The sequence below is a fragment of the Sinocyclocheilus grahami genome, unplaced genomic scaffold, assembly GCF_001515645.1.
Source record: "Sinocyclocheilus grahami isolate Dianchi unplaced genomic scaffold, SAMN03320097.WGS_v1.1 scaffold99.1, whole genome shotgun sequence".
Classification (NCBI taxonomy): domain Eukaryota; kingdom Metazoa; phylum Chordata; class Actinopteri; order Cypriniformes; family Cyprinidae; genus Sinocyclocheilus; species Sinocyclocheilus grahami.
The window spans coordinates 826,621-852,598 of record NW_015505278.1 but is presented as its reverse complement, the minus strand read 5'-3'; the positions used below and the strand labels follow the sequence as shown (position 1 = coordinate 852,598).

The window sequence follows — 25,978 nt, the reverse complement described above, 5'->3', positions numbered from 1 at the left end:
CTTCCGCAAGTTCTGTTTCGTGTAGGAGACAATGCGCTGGCACCCATCTACGTCTCACTGACGCCCTTTCTGCGTGTAATGTTCAGCTTTCAACACTAGATGTCAACATTTAGCGCTTTATTTTCAGCGTAGCCATAGAGGTTGTTGCAAGCATAGACATAATAAATACTTATTATGTATTAGGTATTTATTATGTCTATGGTTGCAAATATACTACTATTCTCAACATTGGTATTCTTTTTTAAGAACACTACCATATAAAAAATTTCAACGCAGCTACTCACACTTTATACGAACATAGGCCTATTGGAATAGTCAAAAAATAATATTCGCAATAATAATAATTATAAGTAAGAATAGGTCAGGGCCAACAGCAAGGGAAGGGGTCAAATCAGTGGAACTGTCATTTGAATATATTATTATTATTTTTTTGTTGTTGTTGTTGTTGTTGTTGTTGTTGATGATGATGATATAATAGAATACAATACAATACAATGGAATATAATAGTTTTATTGTCACTGTTTTGAAACAACGAAAGACTGTTTATACTGTTTAACCATGGATTGTGTCAGACAGAGTAGCCTACTTTGTGCACATAAAGAATGTAGCGCTGAAAACAATATACATAATATGTGTATGCTAAATATTCAGGGTATCAATATATATGTCCTCCTGAGACGGTTTGATGATGATGATGATATTTATTAAAATGCTTGTTATATTATCTGTTAGAGTGTTATTGGTATTATGCTTTTTAATTAGCCTACATTTACAATGAAATGTTATTGTTTTATTTAAGGCGTCCCAGTTTGCCAGAAAGATCGAAATTGTGGTCTATGCATGTTTCTGAAAGCATTTTAAGTTTTTGTGTTTAATATTTTTTTTCCATTTTAGTTTTGTAAAAAGACATTCATACTGGCAAAAGCACAACTCATATTTGTCGACAAAACTAATTTAAATCGTTTTAACTGTTAAAGTCTCTTTTAAGTTTGACTGGTAGTGTAGGCTGCCTAAAACTTTTGGGGTGTGAAATAGTAGAAATAATAAATCGTCTAATTAACCATCAGAGACAGATTACATGATAGTCGCCGAATAGATGCTCGTATCGGACATAAACCTAAATTCCCTCAGAAAGTCAACCTCCGTCTGAAAGTCATTGAATTATTCGCACACTGGGAAAAATGCACATCTGCAGGGTCGATTCTCCTTGAACTCCTCCCAGTTAGATGCTGTGTAGCTCAGGCAGACGTAAAACAACCACGTCTCCAATCCGACACTGAACTGAAGCCGCCTGAGGAGAGAGAGAGAGAGAGAGAGAGAGAGAGAGAGAGACAGAGACCAGCGGAGGACAAAAGAAAACGCAAGATGAGAATATAGCGCAAACCTAAGATAAATATATTTCACATCTGAAGATAGTTTTCTCTTTTTGGGGTCAAGTTTTACTTTTGGAAATCTTTTCATTAATAATGATTATACATAGTTAGTAGGTTAGGCATAAGTCCGTTTTTATACTTTTTGTACTTTGCTATCGGTTTTAAGGATTTTTTTTCACTATTGGAATGGTCTGATTCAGGACAATCTGCTAGGAAAAACTTAGACAAGAAAACTGTAAGAACGGAGCCTAGAGCATTTTAGTGTCCCGAGTTCAGTACTCTCGCACATTGAGGAATGTTACCGAAACTCCAGTCGTTACCGCGGCTGCTGCCGCTCGCCCTCGCCCTCGCCAGCGTATTTCTGGTGCAAAGCGGGACCAGTGACAAAGAAGTCAGACCAGAGGTAACACAGCATCCACTGTTCTTATAGTATTTTGTCTGTGTGTGTGTGTCTCTTTTCACTGTCTGTCTGTCTGTCTGTCTGTCAAGCCTGCATTGTTGGACACAGATGCACTCAGATGTTTCCGCATGTCAGGTTTTGTATTTGCTGTGACTGAAAAATGGGACTAATAGGTAGATATATTAGTAGCTATATCCGTTTGTTTATACACCCAGAGGCATCCTAATGTCTGCTTCAGAAATAGGCCTACATGTCTGGTAGACACATACATAACTGTGAGTGGGAGAGAACGATTGAATGTTTTTCAGGACGGTTTGGCGTCTCTGTCACAGATGCAAGCCAGGAAACCTTAATGGCCTAAAATAAAGAAAACGAGATCAGAGCGAGGATTTAAGACATTTTTAAAAGTGTCTCTAGTTGTATCCCTTCATTCCTTACTCTCACACTCCTTCACATTTCTGAGATGGTTGAGAGATGTACCCAAGGATAGTGTGGAAAAAATTCAGCTCTGCAGATTCCACCAAAGTTTTCAAAGATGATAACAGTCTCCTCATGTGAGAGATGCGTGATCAAAGACAAAGGTCACACAAAAGGTTAAATCACAGATGCCAAGTCCATGTGAAACTGCTGTTACTCTTCAGACTTTTGGTTTACTTTTATTACCATATTTATTCATATGCTTTAACCACATGCATACGTTTTTTGTTTGTTTGTTTGTTTGTTTTAAGTTGTACAAAAAATGCTCTCAATAATTTCCCCAGGAATTCTGAACTAATAAACTAAATGCATTACATTAAGTTTATTATGCCTTTTTCAGGATATACCAGGGTTTAACAATTCCTCAGACAACAGCCCTGCACTTTTGCTGTTGTTACAGGTGCAGTTGTTTGAATACTGTACTAAAAAAAAAAGAAAGAAATAGAGAAATTCGGGTATATTCCTTATGGAAAACATCTGGGTTTTGCCCCCCTCTCCAACCTTAGACGAGAGATGATGTGTTTGTTTAAGTAGTATTACAGATGCAAAGCATCTGCTGAAACTCTGCTGAATCTTTCAGACATTCATCGGTTGAAGCTTAAATATAGAGGAAATGTTTCATGTTATATGCAGTTTAGATAAGTTCAAACACACAAAAAAGCTCAAACACCAAAATCTCTCTTTTTAATGTTTTATTTCCATGGAAAAATTGTGGTTCTGCAGTATATAAATGAGAATGTGAATTAAATATGGATGATAATGTCATGCATCTGTAAGTGCTGGAATTAACTTCTGCAGTTTAATAGCAATTGAGAGTCATGAGAGGTCAGAAATATTATCCTGTATTAATATTAGTTCATTTGCTCAGTTAAATGGGTCAGTGATTCTCCACGTGAAGATGCAGAGTGAGACGCGGGAACTAATGTCTAAAATGTTCAGTTTTTTCCATTGGCACAGACAAGGAGGAACGACTGACTCAGTCCTTCTGTCGTGCATTCAGACTCACCTCTGCCCTCCTTTTTTTCTTCTTCTTCCTTTTCTTCTACCCTTTGATTTTAGATTCTTAACTTTCTTATAGGTTTTGTTTTTTTCCCCTTCAACTTATTTTTCTCTCTTTAGTTATAGTTTGCTCTTTTCTTTCCCTCTCTAATACCTTTGGAGCAGCTGATCAGCTGTTAAAATCATAAACGCAGCTTTTCCCCCTAAGCGGAAAGTTTGACATCAATATTTTCTGCAGAGAAACTATAAGAATCAGAGATCAGGATAGTTGTGTGCTGTGCACAGTTGTTGTTTTTTTTTGTGTAGTGTTAAAACTGCACACAGCCTACCAGCAAAACATGTTCCTCTTCCCAACATGGAATGTGTTTTTCATGTTGCGACACCATAAAATGCTGAAATTGTTTTTCACAAACAGCCATCTCAGCAATCACCTAATCATACTGACTCCGTTAGTTTTAAAGGAGAGCTGATTTATATGTTTCATGTAGCATGTGTTAGCCTTGCTGGCATGTGCGGCGGTGATGTCTTAGCGTGTGATTACACTTAACCTCACATCCTTCTGAACCTGCCAGTCACTATCATGTGTGAGTTTAATGATTACTGGTGAAATCTGTTCCCAGACCTGTATATGATGGCAGTGTCTGGCTTGATTATTACATAAAGCTTTCCCAAACTGCCCGAGACTCTGTTAACTCAATAAAGTCTACCTGTCTGCATGGTAATAGCTGACGCATGGCCACACAGTGACTCGCTCTTCCTCAGTCAGGGGAACGGCGGAGGGGTTCTAAATAGAATCTTTGATGCCCACCGCTGGGAGTTCCAGGCCAGGCCAGCGGAGCATGCTGGGATTGCTGGCAGCATTAAGAGGAGACCTGAGGCTTTTCGGGAGGGAGAAGAGTGGCCTTCAGAGGGAGTAAGAGAGAAAGAGGGAAATGTTTTCATCCTCATGAGTTAGAATGTTTTTACTGAAATGGGGTGCGTCACCACAGCGGAGCCACCACACACAGAAAGCACTCAGAAAAGAGGAATTAAGTGACGGACGGGGAGAAAGAAAAATGGAGCAAAGGGTGACCAGGTTAACACTACACTATAGTGTTATCCAGATCTTTACTTCCTCGACCGATATGGCCTGTGTTGAAGTCCCATTGGAAAATCTACAACATGAGTGAACCAGTGTGAAAGCACTCACTGATTTAGTTGCTCTCTGAGTTTTAATCACTGTAGTACTTGTATGTTGACATACAGGTTTGTTGCAGTGTTTTGCCCATTTTGAAGATGTGTAGATTATAGGAGAAACTAGCATATAATTGAGCCTTGTACACTGTAAAAAGGAATTGTTGAGAAAGCTTGAAACGCATTCAATTTTAAAGGTTCTCTCAACTACTGTCTTAAAAATTGTTCTAAGTAACACTACATTGTTTTGTCAGTTTGAATATGTTTGTTCGCTAAAATGTCTCATTCAGCCAATAAATTTATTAAGGCATCTACAGATTTTTTGTTCAGCAAATATTCAGTTATTAACACAATAAATGTATCTATCTTTTTGGTAGTCATATATTCACACAGTTTTATAGCACATTTAAAATGTGAAGTGAAATATGCTGTCTTTGTTTCTGAAGGTGGAATCACCTTACAAAGCAAAGATATCCAGAATATAGTTTTAGAAGGTGGTAAATAGACCTCAGCACGTAACAGCTGACAACATTTCAGGGAATTCTGTTGGTTTAACATTTTTTATGTAGTTTCAAGTGATTCACATTTCTCAGTATTTGTGACTCAAAGGTCTCATAAACTTGAGTTGCTTTTAGTTCAGTTTTCAGTGTAGCTTTAGGAACATAATCATGCATGCATAATCATTTACAACCATTGTAAATCTGGACTTATTCTCTGCCATCATGCTCTTCCTTCTTTTTCTCATTTCTCTCTGTAGCAGATTCAGACACTGCCTGTTCAGAAGAAAGAAAGAAAGAACAAAGGGAGGCAGATTTAACATTTTATTTCTATCTGAAATATTAATATTTATTAGTATTATTTGCTTCACTGTACTAAAGAGTGTTCTTTAGACTGTCTCTGAGTGCTTCAATTTGCTTGAGTTTTCGATGAGCTGAGAAATAACAGGAAATCTATTTAATGTTTATGTGCAAGACAAGTGTGAGACGTCCTGGCCTCTTTGCAACACATCTGGAGGACATAGTTGGACACCTTAAATGGACATACAGTATATATTGAATATGCATCAAATGCTTTGATGAGATCAAAGCATCGGCATTTGATGAAGGTATAAATGTTGAGTTTGGGTGTTTCCTCTTTGTCGCACTCTGCAGTCAACTTGGATGACTGTATGACTGTTTAACTTTTCTTGCAAGAAAATAAATATTCAAAGGACTTTTGTCTCATACATTTAATTGAAATTGAAAATTGCCACGACACTACTAAACATATAACCTTTGTGTTAACAACCCAAATAAGCCCATTATGTTCCAATTATCTATACAGTTATAATCAGGGCCATAACCACCATAGACGCGAGTGGGACATGTATCTCCAGTATTCAGAATACTGGCTTGTGGGTTCTTAAAATAACTGATTTTAATTGTTTTTTTTTAGATTTGATCAATTTGTTTCTTAACAATGAACATTCTACTGAAGAAAAACTACAAACAAATACAAATATGTTTCTTTGAGTTCAAGTTTAAAAGCAGAGCTTAGAAAAAAACAACACATGAAACACTTGAAGATGAAGTTCTTTGAAGATACATAATTACATTACCATTGACATTTGTCTAGTTGTACATTATGAGATAAATTTAGGTTTTATTTGTTACATTCTTTGTTAGTGTTCCTATTTCTCTACTTTCATAGTTCTCTGTTTTTTTCCCTGTAAGTCAGAAAGAGTGAGAACAGAGGAATTGTTTCAATTGAAAGTCGGTCTGGTCTGTCTTTGCCCAAGTGTGGGTAGCCCTAATCCGGCCCTTAAAAAACCATTTAGCATTTTCTTTAAATAAAAAAGCATTCCTACATACATTTATGAATAACTAATTTAATTGAATGTTTATTAACAATGTTAGGTTTAGCTAGCTTCTGGAGACAATTTGGTCCCTATAGAAATAGAAATGTAATATAATTTAATACAAATAATATACATATACAGGTATATGTATTCTTTGAAATATATACATACAGTATATCAAAGATTATGCAGGTTTCAAAGAATTTACGTTCTTTGAAACCAAGACAGGCTTTGTCAGATTTAGTGAAACTGGTGAAATTTCTTAAGCAAATATACTACCAAAATTATAAATAGGTTGGAAACACACACACACACGTACATCCTTAAAGTTAAATTAGGGTCATAAAGTCACAGACACACAGTTACTTACAGTTACAACACACACGCCACAGTTAAAGCCTTTAAGATTCTCGAGCTTCCACACACACACACTCTCTTACCCACAAAAGTTTAACCAGGTCAAAAGCGCACACATCTTTGTGTTTGCACTGTGGTTCGTCACGGGTGATTGTGGACTTTGGCAGGTTTATGTACAATTAAATTTTATAAATTACAGTTACTTACAGTTACAACACACACGCCACAGTTAAAGCCTTTAAGATTCTCGAGCTTCCACACACACACTCTCTTACCCACAAAAGTTTAACCAGGTCAAAAGCACACACATCTTTGTGTTTGCACTGTGGTTCGTCACGGGTGATTGTGGACTTTGGCAGGTTTATGTACAATTAAATTTTATAAATTCAAACAGCATGTCATGTGGATGGGGTGCTGCACTGAGACATTTGGAACAGTGAGTACATTTCAAAAACATTCAGCCCAAATTGAATTCACTGAGATCACCGTAACAGCCATGACAGCAGTGACACCTGTGCTATTTCATGCTTTTGACACAAGTGATGTTTTCCAGAGAATCTTTTTTTGTGTGTCTGTGCAGTGCACTACTTCATTGTTGAGTATGGTTTATTACAATGATGAAGAGGTGTTGTAGGACAGCTGCATGTCAATATGCATGTGTGCTAATGTGACATTCATTCTCTCTCAGGCATGGCTCCAGCAGTATGGGTATCTTCCTCCTGGCGATGTTCGGGCTCAGGCAATCCGCTCTCCTAAATCCATCACCACTGCTATATCCGCCATGCAGAAGTTCTATGGCCTCACTGTCACCGGCACTATGGATCCAGCTACTCTCTCGTAAGTCTAGCCCAATCTCGTACACCTCTAATTTGTTAATCGTAACCATTTTAAGATTATGTGCAATAATTATCTTAATAGTTACATTATATATGCTAATGACTAAAAATATTTGACCAAAAATGGATGGAATATTACCTGATAGAGAGTTAAAAAGATAGTTCACCCAAAAATAAAAATTCTGTCATTGTTTACTCAATCACATGTCATTCCAAATCCATAAAACTTTGTTTAATTTTCTGAACACACATTAAGATATTTTTTTATGAAACCTGAGAGGTTTCTGTCCCTCATTGAATGTCCAGGTAAACAAAACTTAAAAGATCCAAAAAGGTTATAAAGGCGTCGTAAAACGAATCCATATGAATCGAACGATTTAATCTAGGTCTATATGGTAGCTTGTTATGATTAACAGATTTAATTTAGGATTTTGTTCCAATGAAAAACACATACATCACATATGGTAAAATACAGAAGCCTGTGTGTGCCTCACACACTAGAACTGACCTCATTGGTTTTCACCAAGCTTCCAGGTTTACCAAATGTGTATGAATGTGTGTTGATCACTGTTTAGATGTAAATAAAAATTGACAGAACTGTAATTTTTGGGTGGACTAACCCTTTAAACGTTTTCTTATGTGACTCAGACACATACAATTGAATGACTTTATGTCTTGCATTAACATGATGTTGTCAGGGCCATGAAGCGGCCAAGATGCGGAGTTCCAGATAAATTTGGCTCTGAACTGAAGAGCAACCTACGAAAGAAGCGCTATGTCATCCAGGGCCTAAAATGGGACAAAAGAGAAATCACTTTCAGGTATGGAACTGTAATTGACAAACTGAGGAGAACATTAATAATCATTAGTGTATATAAAACTGTGGCCCTCTATACACCTGTCATTAACACTTTGTATCTGGATATTATCTGGATAAATTTTAGCTGGATTGCCATTTAAATTTTCACATTACATTACAATCCAAATGTAAACACTCAGAACACGTAAATAATTATGAACTTCTTTAGAAAATTAATAGTTAGTCTGGTTCTTCTTTTCCAAAAGTGGAACAAGTTACCAAGTAACAACATATTTTAAAAAATCCAGTTTCCACACTTCCTTCCTGAATAAGCACAAATGTGTTCTTTTGTCAGTATCCAGAACTACACTCCTAAAGTGGGCGAACATGCCACACATGAGGCCATCAGGAAGGCCTTCAAGGTCTGGGAAGCCGTGACGCCACTCCAGTTCCGAGAAATCCCATACAGTCAAATCAATGGCAAGGTGGACAAGTTTGCAGATATCATGCTTTCCTTCGCGGAAGGCTTTCACGGAGACAGCACCCCATTTGACGGCGAGGGAGGTTTCCTCGCCCACGCATACTTCCCTGGTCACGGTATCGGAGGTGATACCCACTTTGACGCAGCAGAGCCTTGGACGACAGGCAACGTTGACCAGGGAGGTGAGCAGAGAATAAGAGAATGTGGAAATGAGTCAGCTGAGCAAACTACAGACGTGGCTTGTAAATTCAGAATGTTATTTCTGTGATATTTTATATTTAGAGCGTCATCGTTCTGCCTCTCTTTCAGGTAATGATGTCTTCCTGGTGGCAGTGCATGAATTAGGTCATGCTCTTGGTTTGGAACACTCAGGCGATCCCTCTGCTATCATGGCTCCGTTTTACCAGTGGATGGACACTGAGAACTTTGTACTGCCTGATGATGACAGACGGGGGATCCAGCAAATATATGGTAGTTTATTGCAATCGCATAAATGCATTTAGTTGCATTTATTTATTATGATGTTCATTTTACAAGCCAAGTTACAAGACAAGTCATTTAGGAAAATATGTGAAAGTGTATAAATTCCTTCAAAAGGCTAGCTATCATAAAAATAATGTATAAGATAAGAATAAAAGATAAAATAAAATTATAAAAATGACTACATATCATTAAGAAATGACAGATGCCAGAATGTTTCACATTCTATCTGAAGCATTTACAGTAAAGTTTAAATGAAGACATTGAAACAGTAATATTACAAATGCATAAAATAAATATAGTAAAATATGTGTTGATATCTGTTTCTGTCTTTAAAGATCTTTCAGTAATTATTTTTTTGTGATTTTAGTTTTAGTTAACTCTAATAACCCTGATGCTCACCTGTGTGTTTTTCGACAGGTGCTGGCTCCAGTGAGGTGCCCCAACCCCCAGCACCCCGGCCCCCCACTCGCAGGCCAGACCGGCCTTCCTTTGGCCCTGACATATGTGAGGGACACTTCGACACCATCGCTTTCCTCAGGGGAGAGATGTTCGTCTTCAAGGTAGGTACAACTGAATGCAAATCAATTGTGTGTGCATGCCGTATATTTTGTGTGTTTTTAATATTTAAACCCTCTCTACTCCACAGGAAAAGTGGTTCTGGAGAATGCGTGATGGTAAACCTCAGCAGGGCTATCCCATGCCCATTGGACACTTCTGGAAGGGACTGCCTCCCTCTATCAACGCAGCTTACGAACACTCTGATGGAAAGTTTGTTTTCTTCAAAGGTGCGTCCATCTTCTAGATTTTTAGGCCTTACATTGCATCTCTGGTTTTAATAGGTAAATTGTGTAATAATGCTTGTTTGTCTGTCCTCTCTCTAGGGGACAAATATTGGGTTTTCAATGAGGCCAAAATGGAGGAAGGTTATCCAAAAACTTTCAAGGAGCTTGGCACAGGCTTACCAAGAGACAAGCTGGACGCCGCTGTTTTCTACACACCCACCGGCAACACCTACTTCTTCAGAGGAACCCAGTATGATTCCAGTGTTACTCACCATGTCTTATTTAGTGTCTGGTTATTAATCCAATGGTTTTGTGTCATATGGTGAAAAATGCTTCCTCTTCTTTTTTTTGTGAACTCCTCGCTTTCGTTTATTGTCATCATTTGTCATTCATGACTTTTCTGTTTTCTTAGGTATTACCGGTTCAATGAGAAAAGCAGATCTGTGGATCCAGATTACCCCAAACCCATCAGTGTATGGCAAGGAGTACCAGATAATATCAAAGGGGCCTTCATGAGCGAAGATGGAGGTACAGGAGCATTTGTTCTTGTGTTTTTTCCTTTGGGTTCACTGTTCTGTTTAACACACACACACACACAAAAAACACTGATCAATACAAATTTTTAATGCTGAAACTCTAGTAACTCCAGTCTTCAGTGTCACAAATTTTGATTGATTGATTGACATGATTCCTCAGAAATCATTCTAATATGTTGATTTGGTATGTTTCATACTTTTTGTACTTGGAAATGAAAATGAAATAAAGTTCCTTTTTTTAACTTTATTATCTCTTTCCTGGACCTTAAAAAATTAATTTCTCACATGAGTACCAAATCTACTCACATACACTTTTTCTTTTGTCTTTTACTGCTTTACTGCTAAACTTTCTACATCTAAGCTGTTTTGAGAAAGTTCCGTTTTTATTTATTTAGTGATAAAGTTTGAATATATATATTATTAACATCATAATAATAATCAACATTATATGTAAAAAATATATTGCTTATTTACCACAGCTCAACGGACAAATATGTAAATAAGAAAAAATTAGGCAGTGTCCCAAAGAACATATTTCTGTGAAACTATTTTCTTAAACTTTCTTACACCATAGATCTGCCATTGCTAGTTTAAGCAATGATGGCCTGGGCCTTTTCTGAGAAGTTACTGGAATAGCAAGGGGCTTTTACGCAATAGTTAATATATTTGGTAACTTACATTTTAGACACAATGTTGGCAGCTACATTCTTTGATTTTGCTCCACGCAATGCAAATATTTATTTAAAAAATAAAACACATGGCATTTAATTCCTGAACAATTCTTTTTGTTTTGTTTTTTGAATGATTTAATTAATAACTCAATAATTGAGTCATAAAGGTCACTTTCCAACTTTTTAAAATGAATCAGTTCATTGAATGATTCAATGACTGACTCATAAAGCCACTTCTCTATTGTCTTAATGATTTGATAGAAACGTAAAAAGTCCTATGCTGTTGGACTGTTTCTGTATATCAGATTTGAGGACCGAAACTAACAGTTTATGTAATTATATTAATATAATAATTAATATACGTGACCCTGGACAACAAAATAAGTCATAAGGGTCAATTTATGGGTGAATTGAGATTTACACATCATCTGAAAGCTGAATAAATAATCTTTCCATTGATGTATGTTTTGTTAGGATAGAATAATATTTGGCTGAGATACAACTATTTGAAAGTCTGGAATCTGAGGGTGCAAAAAAATCAAAATACTGAGAAAATCTCTTTTAAAGTTGTCCAAATTTAGTTCTTAGCAATGCATATTACTAATCAAAAATGAAGTTTTGATAAATTTACAAAATATCTTTATGAACATGATCTTTAATTAATATCCTAATGATTTTTGGCATAAAAGAAAAATCGATCATTTTGACCCATACAATGTTTTTTTTTGCTATTGCTAAAAAATATACCCAAGCACCTTAAGACTAAGGTTTTGTGGTCCAGGGTCACACATATTAATATATTTGTATATTTATAATAATATACACTACCGCTCAAAAGTTTGGGATCAGTAAGACTTGTAATGTTTTTTAAAGAAGTCTCTTCTGCTCATCAAGGCTGCATTTATTTGATCAAAAATACAGAAAAAACGTAATTTTGCAAAATGTTATTACAATATAAAATAATGATTTCTATTTGAATATCCTTTAAAATATAATTTATTTCTGTGATGCAAAGCTGAATTTCCATCAGCCATTACTCCAGTATAAAGTGTCACATGATCCTTAAGAAATCATTCTATTATGCTGATTTATTATTAGAATTATCAATGTTCAATTATCAAATATTTTTTTGGAAACTGCGATACTTTTTTCAGGATTCTTTTATGAATAAAAAGTTCAAAAGAACAGCATTTATTCAAAATATAAATCTGTTCTAACAATATAAATCTTTGCTATCACTTCTTAACAATTTAACACATCCTTGCTGAATAAAAGTTTTAATTTCTTTAAAAAAAAAAAAGAAAGAATACAAATTTCTGACCCCAAACTTTTGAACGGTAGTGTATATTGTTAGAAAAGCTTTCTATTTTAAACAATTGCTCTTCTTTTTTAACTTTTTATTCATCAAAGAATCCTGAAAAAAGTATCACAGGTTCCCAAAAAATATGAAGCAGCACAACAGTTTCCGGCACTGATAATAAATCAGCTTATTAGAATGATTTCTGAAGGATCATGTGACACTGAGCGCTGCATCACAGGAATAAATTAGATTTTAATGTATATTAAAATAGAAAAACATTATTTTACATCATAATAATGTTTCACAATATTACATTTTCCTGTATTTTTGATCAAATAAATGCAGCCTTGATGAGCATAAGAAACTCCTGTAAAAAACATTAAAAGTCTTTCTGATCCCAAACTTTTGACCTGTAGTGTATATGTAAATGCATAATTAATATATATGTATAATGTATAATATATGTATAGTTAATATATATGTCTTTGAATAAATTGTAGCTTATTTGTTGCAGAAAACTGATGTTCTCATATCTGAGAGAGCAAGGGACCAGAGACATTTGACTGTGCTTTGTAGTGAAGGAGGAGCGTTCGCCACTCTTTAAGTGTCTTAAAACTGTTCCAGCTGAAAGAGTCAGAAAAAACAGCGCTCTGCCATTATCGCCTCCCTCCCATCCTCCCCCCTCCTCATTTCTCCACACAGCAAAATTGTTCTCTTTTATGAGGCTTTTAAATGAACAGCCCACCACAAACATCTCTGAGCCATTTTTCCTGTCCCCTCTCTTTTCAATCTCTTTTTCTTTCTCCCCCATCTTTGAATCCCCGTTCACTTCTGTGTTGCTCTTTGCATGATTTTTTAATAGGTACAGTGGCGAGCATGTATTAGAGGAAAAAATTATGACATGAAGGGACTTGTCAAATTACTGATGATTACTCTTGAATTTCTTTCTGTTTCCACTTGACAAAATGCCTGCAATTTTTCTGCCTGCAAAAAACATCCAGCTTTGATTCTCTGGAAATTGTGGCAGCCCTTACTAACTTATTCAGCGAATAAAAAAACATGCATATAATATTTCTACATATTACATGTCTAATTTTTTTTTTACTGAAACTGTGTCATCTGAGAAATGTATCTGTTTATGAGATGGACAGATGTGCTAAGGACAGGACAGGAAGTCTGGCTCTGGTCATGGTGATGTGAGAGACATATTAGGCGGAGCGTGTGTAAGGCTTAGCCTTCCCCTGGCCACGGGGACTTGGGGCAAAAATGCCACTAAATTGGACAAAAATCCCCCTGCACAAACAAATTAAATCTATTATTCACTGTTTTATTCGCTGCTCATGTTGCACTGTATTTCATTTTAGGCGTTTTTACAGTGTTGCGCATTTTAACCAATTACACACAATTCTGTTGAGCTTAGGAATGCAATGGCCAATCAGAGGCGTTCAGATGAGTCATCGTTGAAACAGATCAGTTTTGTTGAGTGCGCGCGCATTCACTTATTGAATTCCGGACTCTTGCGAATTCTCTCATCATAAACAACAAAGCGCAGATGTACGTACAATGTAAGTAAGAGATTCATTTCACAGTGTATACAGCTTCAGTGATTATAACGATAGTTTAGTTTTTTTGAGAGTGCTTAAACTCGCGATAGATCAATGTTAGTGATAATGTCACTTTCAATATAGAATTTATTTGCTCTATGAATAACTGTGGAAACGGAAACATTATATAATTATGAATTTCTAACGTTTTTAATACATTTTTAAATCACAAATACAAATTCAGTCCCATTAAACATTTTTTAGCCTACATGGCAGCCATGTCTGGTTCTGGTCACTGTGATTTTGCCAAGTAAGACATGTTCCTGGATCAACATCTTTTGTTGATCCTGGATCAACATTACTGTCCTAAAATATAGACTAAACCCAATCCCTACCCCTAAACCTAACCCTACCCATAATTTATTAGTGTGAAAATGATAGCTGATTAACAAGGGTGTAGAAGCACCTAACCCTGATCATAAGCCTAAAACAGATATTGCCTGAAAAGTTATCCCTCAATTCTGATTGGTTAATTGGAATGCTGTTCCAGGATCAACAAGGATGTTGATCCAGGAACATGTTGTACTTGGTCAAATCACAGTCACCGTCTGCGTCTTGCCTAAAAAGACGATTTTAAATGTTTAATACATTTGGCTGCTTTTAGCTTTACCCTGGAGTTGGTTCACCCTCCGCCTACGGTGAGAGAGCTCTGGCAGTCATGTTTGGTTCTTGTCTTGTGGGGTGGCCAGGGAAAAAGTACACAAAAGCCCACATACACGCTGAGCTGGCGAACAGGACGTGGCCTGGACAGTTGCTTGCAATTTAGAGCGTATATGAAATTATTAATTTAATTTGTTTTCAAAAATATGATGACAAATTTCCATTTTTATTGACTGAAAATAACTGAATAATTGATAGCTATTTTTCCTTTAAATTATCACTATTTTGCCTTAATAAGGATTTTTTTTTCAAGAGTGTCGGGACATGACTGAGATAAATAAAATTAGACATTAGACGTGTGAAGAAAATAAAGAGAAATCAAGGTAAGTATCACTTGTGAGCAGAATATTTTAAATTTTTTTGTGTCATTTACAATCAAGCTGTAATTTCGTCCAAATCTGTCTTTCTATCTATCACTAGATATACATTTGAGGCATTAAGTGTATTGCTGTATCCAACCCCCTGGGCCAAACACATACTGTAACCGTAGCTTTGTCATATCCTGTTAGGACCCGCTCCAACATGCGTACATACCTCTAGCCCCCCAGTCAGTCTGCCATCCTCATACACTTTTGCTGCATATACTCTAATATTTCCCGTCTGTTTTCAACTCCCAACTTCTTTTTTCATTTTTTTTTCTGTATGTATGCTAAAGGACTGCACATTCACCTCATCTTTCATCCCTCCCCTACCCTTCCTGTCCTTTGCTCTCTCTCCTCCTACACTTCAAAAAAACATCTGGATCTCATTCTGTGGAAAACCAAAACAACATGAGACAGCATCAGAGTGAAAGAGATAGAGAAAGGCCGGGAAACGAACAAAGGGGAAAAAACTGTTGGTGAAAATCAAACGATATGGGAAAGATGAGTATATAAAAACTTGTCTTGATTTGTGTCTCGGTGCCAGTGAACAATAGTATTTTCTGAATTACACAGACCAGCAGACAGAGATGGATAGGTTCAATAAAACTTAAATCTATGAAATATATGTAATCATAACCGTGGTTTTGAAGTATTCAGCAGTGCGAGAGATATCTTGGGTTTCTGTTGTTTTTGTCAGCTTACATCTTAAACTAAACTTTCTCATAGTGCTGACAAAAATGGTTGAATCTGATCCAGGGTCCAGTAAAACACCAGAGGAAAAAAATCTGCAGTTCAGCAACTGGAGCCATAATTATGGAGAAAGGCTGCTGAAATCAGCAGGAAGACCTGTGTGTGTATATGTCTCTGGAAGAGAGAGAGAGAGAGAGAGAGAGTGACAAACAGTCATGTGTGATCTCCTCTCATACTGAAAACCTCAGGACTAGAAAGACTAGAAAGGAATACAGATATGAATATTTAATGTAAGGGCTACTGTTTACATAATGATTAACATAAAATATCACTATATTTAATGGCCATACTGATTGATTTTCAAGATTCAGTGGTTCTCTGGTTAAAAAACAGACAGAGATGGATAGGTTCAATAAAACTTAAATCTATGAAATATATGTAATCATAACCGTGGTTTTGAAGTATTCAGCAGTGCGAGAGATATCTTGGGTTTCTGTTGTTTTTGTCAGCTTACATCTTAAACTAAACTTTCTCATAGTGCTGACAAAAATGGTTGAATCTGATCCAGGGTCCAGTAAAACACCAGAGGAAAAAAATCTGCAGTTCAGCAACTGGAGCCATAATTATGGAGAAAGGCTGCTGAAATCAGCAGGAAGACCTGTGTGTGTATATGTCTCTGGAAGAGAGAGAGAGAGAGAGAGAGTGACAAACAGTCATGTGTGATCTCCTCTCATACTGAAAACCTCAGGACTAGAAAGACTAGAAAGGAATACAGATATGAATATTTAATGTAAAGGCTACTGTTTACATAATGATTAACATAAAATATCACTATATTTAATGGCCATACTGATTGATTTTCAAGATTCAGTGGTTCTCTGGTTAAAAAAAGAAAAGCAAAGAAAAGTGAAATGGCATTTTGCGGCTAATATAAAATAGAGTCACTATAGCAACCCCCTTAATTGGAGGAGGGAGCTCCGGAGGAGGGGGGGGGGGAAGGTTTTAAACAAAAGAACAGCATTGGGTCTTTTTAGTGTCTCGGTGGGTTTGAATACAGTAACCATACGACAGCAGGTCAGTTGTCACCGGAATGTATGCCACTTGGTAACTATGGAGCAGTGAGAGGCATTTTCCGCGAGGGAAGAAAAGAAAAAAACAGTTACATTGTTGCGCTCGCGAAAAGCACACACGCAGCCGACTCACGCTGTCCCAGGGAACTTAGCGATATCCCTCCGCACATTCCACAGACTAAAGGCACGGCACGACCAATTAGGCCTTAGGGTTGGGAAAATGACACAGAAAATATGTAAGGTCTTCGCACCATTTACATGTTTACAGGTTTCCGTTTATTTAAACGTCACTTATTCGATCTGTCGTCGCGTGCTGCCACATTGCGTGTAATAAAACATAAGGTGTTATAAACAAATGAGAAACAATTTTATTCATGACCGCATTTTACTTTCTTTAGAGTTTGTTGTCTTATTTACAGACAGTCGGCTCACAAATATTTATTAACTAAACCTCTGACCCCTTAGACTAACATAAAGTGTGTGTCTTTTTTTATTTGAGTCATTTGATAAATGTGTGCGACTATGTCAAGGTTGTTTGTGTAAGTCCAAACAGTCGGCTGAACCAATGGGGCACAGTCTGTTTAAGAAGTTGGGCTGTGTGACGAAATAGTGGGATGCGATTCATGCGCGCTGCCCGGGGGAAAGGTGTTCCGGTCGGGAGAAACGCCACAGAGGAAGAAGAAAGGGGGAGGAAGGAGAAAAATTGGAAAGAAAGAAACTGTACGTTGAACATTTTAGCGCAGTTTTCCGGCGTAGATTGCGCAGTGCGTGTTTATCTATGCGAATATGTTTGGGTGAGCGATACGCGAACTTCCTCCCTTCGACTCGCTGCAGCTGGTTTTGTTGTTGTTAGAAGCCTACACGCTTTTGAAGACTTCCACTTTTGGGGAATAATGCACATTTTCTTTCAAGCTGGACTGGGCAAAGTGGAAATCCTGCGGGACAACGGGAGCCTTTGATCTGCCTTGTACTTTTTTTTGCAGAGGAATAAACGCTTTTGAGTTCTCGGTTTGATTTATCCGCACAGAGAAACGTTTTCAACTTGCGTTTTTGAAAGCCGCTAGTTGAGTCAGAAAGGGGCCGTGGTGAATCCCTTAACCTGTGTGTTTAACTCCAACATAATCAAAGGAAACCACGTTGGAATTTATTCAGCATTTAAACTCCGTTCTTATTTTTTGAAACAACCGGCAGCGCCGTTTAGATAAATCCACAGAGACAAAGAACCAAGTGGTAATTATAAGACTTGCAAGTGGTTCCGACAACAGTGGGCAGTGGATCCGTGTTGCGGATGTGACTGCGAGACTCAGCGTTTGAATGGATCCGTTCTGAGCGAGTCTGGGACCAAAATTCAAGACTCTTTGAAGCCGGACGGTAGTTTTCACACGTTCATCTGCTCACTGCCGAAGATAAGGCCACAAGTAGCTGCAAAAAGGATCGCAAACAAATGGATGAACATGCTCCTGTTCACACGCATGTCCAGCAAATTTATCTCAAGCAAACAGTTTGGAGACAAACCGTTTGTTTTCAAGTCTAACTAGTACGACATGTAGCCTGCAGAAAATGCCATAGTGTTTTTATTTATCTTCAAAGTTAAATATTTATTTTTGTAGATCATCAAAAAGTATTAGTTTTTAACTGTTCGTTTTTTTGTGTGTGTGGATTTGTTTTTATTTTATTCTTATTTTGTTATAGTTTTTGGATGTCACATATCTTTTGATCTGTTATCTCATCTGCTGTTGAAACACTTGAATGATGCTTGTGCCCACACTGTATTTCACTGTATTTATGTAGTACACTATTTAAACTGTAGTTGTTTTCAGGTGGCATCTAAAAGAAAATCAATTCGTACTTTATATTTTAAGTTGTAGTTGATCTTATATTAAAACACAATGGATCGACTTGGCAGCAAACTGAAGCAAAAGCTCAAACTGAGTGACTCTGGAAGTGTCAAATTCAGCAAAAAGAAAAATGACTTGGCCAATGCAAATAACAACAGTAATAGCAACAATGCCAATAATGGAACCGTGACACAGATCAGTGCACCAGTGAGCACGGCTCAGTTCCCACTCTCCTGTTCCACCTCTGTAGAGGTGTGTGGCCAGTCAGCTGGAAGACCTGGCAAAGTGGGCACTTCTCAGAGAATTGCACCCTCGAATACCACCTCAGCTACGGTACCTGAGGATTGTGGGCCTGGGATCGAACATCACCCGTCTACCCTCGCCCCTCTGCGGCGCCGGTCGCCCCAGCAACGAGCGTCGTGCTACTTACCTGAAACAGTGGAACGGGGTGACCCGCAGGGGGCGTACAGCCCGAATTCTCGTGAGGCCTTGAAGCAGCGGCGTTATTCTCTGGAGCTCCAGCAGCTCGTTCGCCGCCAACAGCTTCTCGCCCAGCCTCCTCCACTGTCGTCTGTACCACCTCTATACCCGACGCACAGCTCGGCTGCCCGTTCGTCCACCATGGAGCCCAGCTTCCTCCACGACTTAGAGCGTCACAAGCGCTTGTCCCTGCAGGAAGCTCTGTTTTACAAGCGTTTGAGCTCAGGTGGTGAACCTTGGGACAGCGGGCGCCCCGCTTCCCTCTCTCATCCACCGCAGAGGACCCATGACAGTGGCATAGGAGGGTTCTTCTTCCCTCCTGCACCAGCGTTGAGCCCCTGCTCTTCTTTCAGCTTACAAGAGTCCGTGTTGGCTAGCCCTCGTTCCAGTTTTGCGAGCAGTTCCGCAAGTGGAGGAGGTGGTGGGAGTCCCATGGGAAGTCGGTGCAGCAGTAACCGGACCAGCGGCATTAGTTTGGGCTACGACACCCGCCATACACCTGGGCCTGCCCAGCAGCTACAGCTCTCCTCGACCCAACTCGGTGGCACCACCTCGGGTCAGGTGTACCCTGTACAGGTGTCAGGGAAAACTGGAGTGCCCCCTATGGAGGTTTGGAGGGACTGTCTCGAAGGGGTGTCGGGAGTTGGAGGAAGTGTGCACGACAGCCGTCACTCATATCCACCCGCGCTAAGCACACACACTGTCACCTTCCACCGAGCAGAACCAGAATGGGGTCCCACTGACCAGCGGGGATCAAGGGGTGACGGCATGGGCGAGAGGGCGCGACACTCCGACTTGCTAGGAAGCCGATACCAGCAGGAGCTCACCCGCCTGATATTGAAAGATGCTGCCCTGGAAGGAGAAGCATTACTTGGGGGTCTGACATTAAAAGAACAGCCCGTGCTTGCCACCATCCTATCCAGCTCCGTATCGACTTCAGCCCCAGTCGGAGCTCCAGGGAAATCCCTGGAAGAACAGTCAGCTGGAAGAGAGTCTGTGTCATCTGTGGACAGACAGGAGTACTTCGGTGAGATCACTAACTCATCCAATTTGGCTGGTTTATGACTGATCATGTGTCTCTCTGTCAGTAGGTTGTGAATGTGTGTGATGTGGTGAGATGAAGACTGCTTCAGACCTGCTAAAATATGCAGACATTCTCTGAAACAAAAAGCAAGACATAAAATGTATCCAGTCAGACTTCAAAAATACATACTAGCCCTCCTTTTTCAGCCCGTTTTTCTAACTAACCATAATAACTAACTCGCAAGTCACAGAGTGAATATATAACCCCTCCACCCAAGGCTACATAGAATTCTGAACAGACTCCAAAGTCAAAAATATCTGCCTAGAGCAAGCATAGTGATTATGCTTGACCCCAAATTACAGGCTCTGTGATGCACTGGTCATACCAAAGAGCTGTGAGTAATACAGTAGGACAGAGGCTCGGTTGAAAGGAGGGTTCTGTGTGTGTGTGTGTGTGTGTGTGAGCGCTTTCAGCCTTCAGCCAGCCACAGATTGAGCGAGGGTGTGTTCATGTGTGTTAGCGTGCACTAGCGTGTGCTGGCGTGTGCTTGTTTAGCTCAGGTATTTGAGTCCTGAGGGAAGGCTCTCTGACACACTCAATTGTGAGGGTTGGGTGTGTGTTTGTGCCTTCTGTGTGTATACCGCTTTGTTGCGACAAGGAAACCTCCCTGTTGTCTGAAAAGCACCTGTGTAAAGTTTAAGATATTACCTCATTCCGACACATTACAATACCTAATTCCTGTATCCAACAGCCAATTAGCCTTTTTTTGAGTAACAAAGGAGTTGCGGAGTACAGATTCATCGGTGTGTGTGTGTGTGTGTGTGTACTGTGACTACAAGAAACAAACCCACTGATTGGTATTGTGGGAGAAGAAAGCACGAGTCATGCAGTGCAGACATGTATTTTTGAGTCCAGACAGCTCTGCTGCCTGCGTTTATGTAATTGGTATGATTGGATGATGACCTTATTGTCCTAGATAGCCGCTTGAGTTGTGAGTATTGTGAAGCCTCTGATGCATCTGTTTATAGTGTACTCAGACTGTGTTTGTGGTTGTGTTCTTGTTTTCAGGTACATGTGTGAAGTGTAGTAAAGGTGTATATGGTGCAGATAATGCTTGCCAGGCTCTGGACAGCCTCTATCACACCCGCTGTTTCACATGTGTTTCCTGTGGTGAGTTATCAGTCTGTGATGCAGTATGTAAAGCTAGTATTTTAATACCTCTTCATTTGGGTCAGTATCTCTCATGTTGGTCTGAACATCTGTCTTATCTTGCTTTTACTTGTAGGGCGAACTCTCCGCAACAAGGACTTTTACAATGTCAACGGCTCGGTTTACTGTAAGGAGGATTACATGGTAAGGATGACTTCGTGTGGTCTTTTTAGTATTCATTTTAGCCAGTGTTAAGGGGTTGAAGTTACTCTGAAATTATTATTTTTATTTTAATGTGTAAAAAAATAATAATAAAAATAATATTTATAAATGGTAATAAATATTTATAAATTAATACATATTTAATGTTTATTTAAAAAATAATAATAATACAAATTATATTTATGAAAAAATATATATAATCCAAGAGCACATCTGGTGTCTAAAAAAAAAGCTGAAAAAAATATGGGTGCTCTGGAAAAGGGTACAAGATCTACAAAAAAATATATTCTTGGAAAATCAGAGAATACTTCCATGTCTGATTTTATGAGGAAATATCCACTAATGTATTGTAGCATAATATTTATATTTAAAGTGTTATATATTTAAATTTATATGTATGTTCTACTTTAAATACAAATCTTAAATATTTTTTATAAATGTTTTACTTAAAAATAAATATTACATATAAAATGTTTATTTAATATTTTAAATAATAATAATGATAGCAATAATGATATTTAAAATATTATATATTTCAAGTATATAATATTTGAAATAGTATATCTTTTAAATGTATTATTTAAAACATTGCACACTTTTATATTTAGTATTTCTTTAAAAAAAAATTGCTGTTATATTAATAATCTAATGAATGTTGCATAATTTTCCCAATCTGTCTTCATTACAGTTCTCAGGCTTCCAGAAGGCAGCTGAGAAGTGCAGTGTTTGTGGTCACCTCATCTTGGAGCAGGTAAGTGGTCTCTGCGCGAGGTCATTGTCAGTGCTTGGAGGTTGTATAGGTTGAGTGTTAACTCTGTTCATATGTGTAACTCAGATTCTGCAGGCTCTAGGGAACTCTTATCACCCTGGATGTTTCCGCTGTACGGTCTGCTCGAAGGCTTTGGACGGGGTGCCATTCACAGTAGACTACCTCAACAATGTCTACTGCGTCTCTGACTACAACAGGTCTGCTAGTGAGCAGTGTTACAAATGACATGAACACAGTGCAATTTGTCTAACATTAACTAACTGCTCTGAAGCCCTTTATGCCAGATTTGTTGCTGTTTAGTTGTAAGCTAAAGAAAGCTAAAAAAGAATAATGTTTTATTTTATTTCTTAATTAAAGGCACATTATGTAAGAGTTTTTTATGAAAATATCCAAAAACCACTAGAACAGTGTTATATATTTTGCTGGCTTGTGTACTTACGTTATCCCAAATGTTTCGAAGAATGTTTAAATCCAGAGAAATAAGCCATTTTTAACTAGTGACACGGACCGTGTCTATAGTGTCATTGTGTCGCCTGCCAATGACGATTTCCGGTTTTGTTTTGTAGAAAACATGGACACACCAAAGACGCTTTAATATGTTGTGCATTTTAATAGACAGGTGACGACTGCACAGAGTAGCATTATAACAGAACTTTCAAATGTATCTTGTATGATAAAACAGTGCTGCTTTACCACACATACGCACGACCGGAAGGAGCGGAAGCGGTCGACTGTGGGATAATAAAAGCTCCACTGCTTTCGAGCCGTGTGTCACACTTGTTCAGTGGCCTCGTTTCGCTTCGACGGCTTTCAGCCTCACCCTGCTTCATTCTACTACATTAATAAATCATTAGCTCATCTATGAACATGATTTCTGCCCGAGTCCCATCAGATTGCTTCGGCTGTGGGGATGAAGACCACAACTCCCATGATTCCACACTCCGTCATCAAACTACGCCTTTGTTTCTTTGTTTCTTTTGAATATACGCCCTCTAGCGGCGAAAATTACATATTGTGCCTTTAAGTTAAAAGTGTGGCGACAGTGCCATTTATCTCTTAAAGGGGTCCTATTATGCTCTTTTACAAAGTCTTGATTTTGTTTTGGGGGGTGTACTAGAACATGCTCTCATGCTTGGTGGTTCGAAAAACGCATTATTTTTCACATAATTTACATTATTAAAATACCTTTCTCCCCAACCTGCCACAAACGGCTCGATTAGTTCCTGCTTTGATGAAGGTCCGCCTTCCGAAAAACAAAATGTGTTGTGATTGGTTAGCTGTCCCAGTGCGTTGTGATTGGCGAACAGCTTAGACGGTGTTTCAGTACTGCAACGCCCGAATCTGGCACTACTCACTCGTGTTAAGCTGTCTTCAGTAAAATGCGCAGCACACAATAGCAAATTGGGGTTATAATGCTCAGGAACAGAGTAAAAAAATAAATTGCAACCACCGTTTCCTGACATCATCCGCTTTCGGAAGCCCAAACAAAGACGTTTGGGCACAGAGGTGAAATACACAGTGTCCATTGCTCCCTACTCCCTGAGCAGGGGAAATCCGTTGAAGTTTACGTCACTTCGGAATATTCATTTACAGATTTGCGCTGCGCCGCTGCCTGCAGCGTCTTCACACACAAACGAAACTTACTAGAGAAGCGTGAAGTGGGACATAATATACCTCTGTAAATAAATACAATATAAATTCACGTCTCGCACACTTAAATGCCCTTTGTATGGAACATATACGCTCCCTTCAAACTGGAATCATGGCGGAATATCCGGTAATGTCCGCTTCGCAGGGCACTTACAGTCAAATATAACAAACGTATGAAGCAATAAGAGAAACATACAAAATGTGCAGAGCGGGGGTACGCGAGGACTGGAATTGAGAACCGCTGTTCTAGACATGCTGAAAATTTGAGGCTACAGCACAGCAGCTCTTCTTCTTGGTTTTCTCTGATGCACTAACTCTGCAGCAGCACTTCTTCATCGTCTCGTCTGATGCAGTCACTCAACCAAGCGTTCTAACCACAACCTCGCCCCTCCCCACCCCCCAACCATTCGAATTTCTGTAGGCGGGAATTATTTGTAATGATATTCTGATGAGCCGCTTTGTGATATCACAAAGCCCGGAAAACAAACGCTGTAGTCCAAACGAGACGTTCGTTGTAGTTCTTGAAAAGGGATTTTTAAAAAACTAAATATCTCCCTTTGGAGTGGACTTTGAGATTTGTAACTTTCTAGATCGTTTTAATGCCCAAACATGCACACTACACACTGACTAAAATTAAAAAAGTGAAAAAGCATAATAGGACCCCTTTAAAAAAACATGCATAATCGTGTTGAAGGTTAATGCATTGCATAGTAATGTCTATATAGTGACAAAAAATGTTTTTTTTAAAGAAATTAATACTTTTAAGAAAGGATACATTAATCTGATCGAAAGTGACAGTAAAGATATTTATAATGTTACAAAAGATTTCTATTTCAAATAAATGTTCTTTTGAACATCAAAGAATCCTGAAAAAATTCTATTACTGTTTCCACAAAAATATTAAGCAGCACAACCGTTGATAATAACGTTTGTTGAGCACCAAATCACATATTAGAATTATTTTTGAAAGGATCAAGGATCATGTGACACTGAAGATTTAAAGTTTTTAAGTGAAATAATAAAAATTCCATCAAATAGTAACTAATTTATTTGAATTTAAATGTTAGCAGCTAATAGTTTTGCTAGTTGATTTTAATAAACGTATTCACAAAATCTCTGTCACTCTAGTCAGCTATTAATTCCCATAGTGCCACCTGCTTGCTGTCCTGTTGCTGTTTGAATGCTATATTTACATCAACATCAGGCACATCCAAGACATTTGCATTTACCAGCTTGTTGATGTGGATTCAATTTTTTCTTTCTTTTCTTCAGGACATTTGCTCCCAAATGCGCTGCCTGTTTACAGCCCATCTTACCTGCTGAGGTAAATGGTTCCCTAGTAGTTTAACAGATGCTTTCAGATCAGTTCAGTAGAATATTTAAGATCTTGATTGTGTGTGTTTCAGGGCAGTGAGGAGATTCTCAGGGTGGTGTCAATGAACAAAGATTATCACTTTGAGTGTTATCACTGCGAGGTGGGTGTTATGGAAAGTGGTTTGGAAAAGATGATTGTCACCATTTTCAGTCAATTTAGTAGCATTTCAGATAAGAGCATATCTACATTTGTTATGGCACAGGCTTGTAATGATTGTAATCCTCTCTTCCTCTTCTTCAGGAGTGTGGGAAGCAGCTCTCCGATGAGCCTGGGTCTCAATGCTTCCCTCTGGATTCCCACCTCCTCTGCCACTCTTGCCACATGACCAGAGTGTGCGTCACACATAACCTTCCCCCTCACAACACACTGAAATGAGAACTAATGTGCCTGATCAACTACTTTGTACTCTCATATGCACACTAGTGACCACTGTAAATTATTGTCTTTCTAATGTCTCTCTCTTCTATGCCAGCTCTATTTTTTTTGAAGGGAGAAGAGGGGAGAAAACACTGTTTTCTCTTACCGAGACTTGAGGTCATAGTACATTTCAAATGCAAATCCCAGTACTAGTACAAACTGT

The 25,978-nt window shown here is 38.3% G+C and overlaps 2 protein-coding genes across 3 annotated transcripts; both read left to right on the top strand.

Annotated features, from left to right (window-relative positions):
- The first annotated feature begins 1,322 nt into the window (after positions 1 to 1,322).
- On the top strand, positions 1,323 to 14,363 carry LOC107588203 (matrix metalloproteinase-14-like). The gene is made up of 10 exons (XM_016276229.1): positions 1,323 to 1,777; positions 7,306 to 7,454; positions 8,152 to 8,274; positions 8,608 to 8,915; positions 9,043 to 9,204; positions 9,634 to 9,776; positions 9,863 to 10,001; positions 10,098 to 10,248; positions 10,411 to 10,526; positions 14,314 to 14,363. Exons 1-10 carry the CDS (start codon positions 1,670 to 1,672, stop codon positions 14,361 to 14,363), a joined length of 1,449 nt encoding a protein of 482 aa, XP_016131715.1. The 5' UTR covers positions 1,323 to 1,669.
- Positions 14,364 to 17,495: 3,132 nt separating this feature from the next.
- LOC107588152 (LIM domain-containing protein ajuba-like) lies at positions 17,496 to 25,972 on the top strand. Of its 2 annotated transcripts, XM_016276166.1 has the most exons (9): positions 17,496 to 20,236; positions 21,302 to 21,403; positions 21,519 to 21,586; positions 22,293 to 22,355; positions 22,440 to 22,570; positions 25,296 to 25,347; positions 25,430 to 25,498; positions 25,639 to 25,776; positions 25,871 to 25,972. In XM_016276166.1, the coding sequence occupies exons 1-8, from the start codon at positions 18,781 to 18,783 to the stop codon at positions 25,771 to 25,773; spliced, it is 2,076 nt and encodes a 691-aa protein (XP_016131652.1). In that variant the 5' UTR covers positions 17,496 to 18,780; the 3' UTR covers positions 25,774 to 25,776; positions 25,871 to 25,972. The 2 variants fall into 2 exon arrangements, with proteins under 2 accessions (XP_016131652.1, XP_016131651.1); XM_016276165.1 differs by having other exon boundaries at positions 25,639 to 25,972.
- Positions 25,973 to 25,978: the final 6 nt, after the last annotated feature.

Excerpts from the sequence above, each read along its gene's own strand:
- LOC107588203 (XM_016276229.1), top strand. The coding sequence starts at position 1,670 with ATGTTACCGAAACTCCAGTCGTTACCGCGGCTGCTGCCGCTCGCCCTC. Across the intron at positions 9,777-9,862 it reads GAGAGATGTTCGTCTTCAAG|GAAAAGTGGTTCTGGAGAAT; the intron begins GTAGGTACAACT and ends TCTACTCCACAG. Across the intron at positions 10,527-14,313 it reads CTTCATGAGCGAAGATGGAG|CCTACATGGCAGCCATGTCT; the intron begins GTACAGGAGCAT and ends AACATTTTTTAG.
- LOC107588152 (XM_016276166.1), top strand. The coding sequence starts at position 18,781 with ATGGATCGACTTGGCAGCAAACTGAAGCAAAAGCTCAAACTGAGTGAC. Across the intron at positions 20,237-21,301 it reads GGACAGACAGGAGTACTTCG|GTACATGTGTGAAGTGTAGT; the intron begins GTGAGATCACTA and ends TCTTGTTTTCAG. Across the intron at positions 22,356-22,439 it reads GTCACCTCATCTTGGAGCAG|ATTCTGCAGGCTCTAGGGAA; the intron begins GTAAGTGGTCTC and ends TGTGTAACTCAG.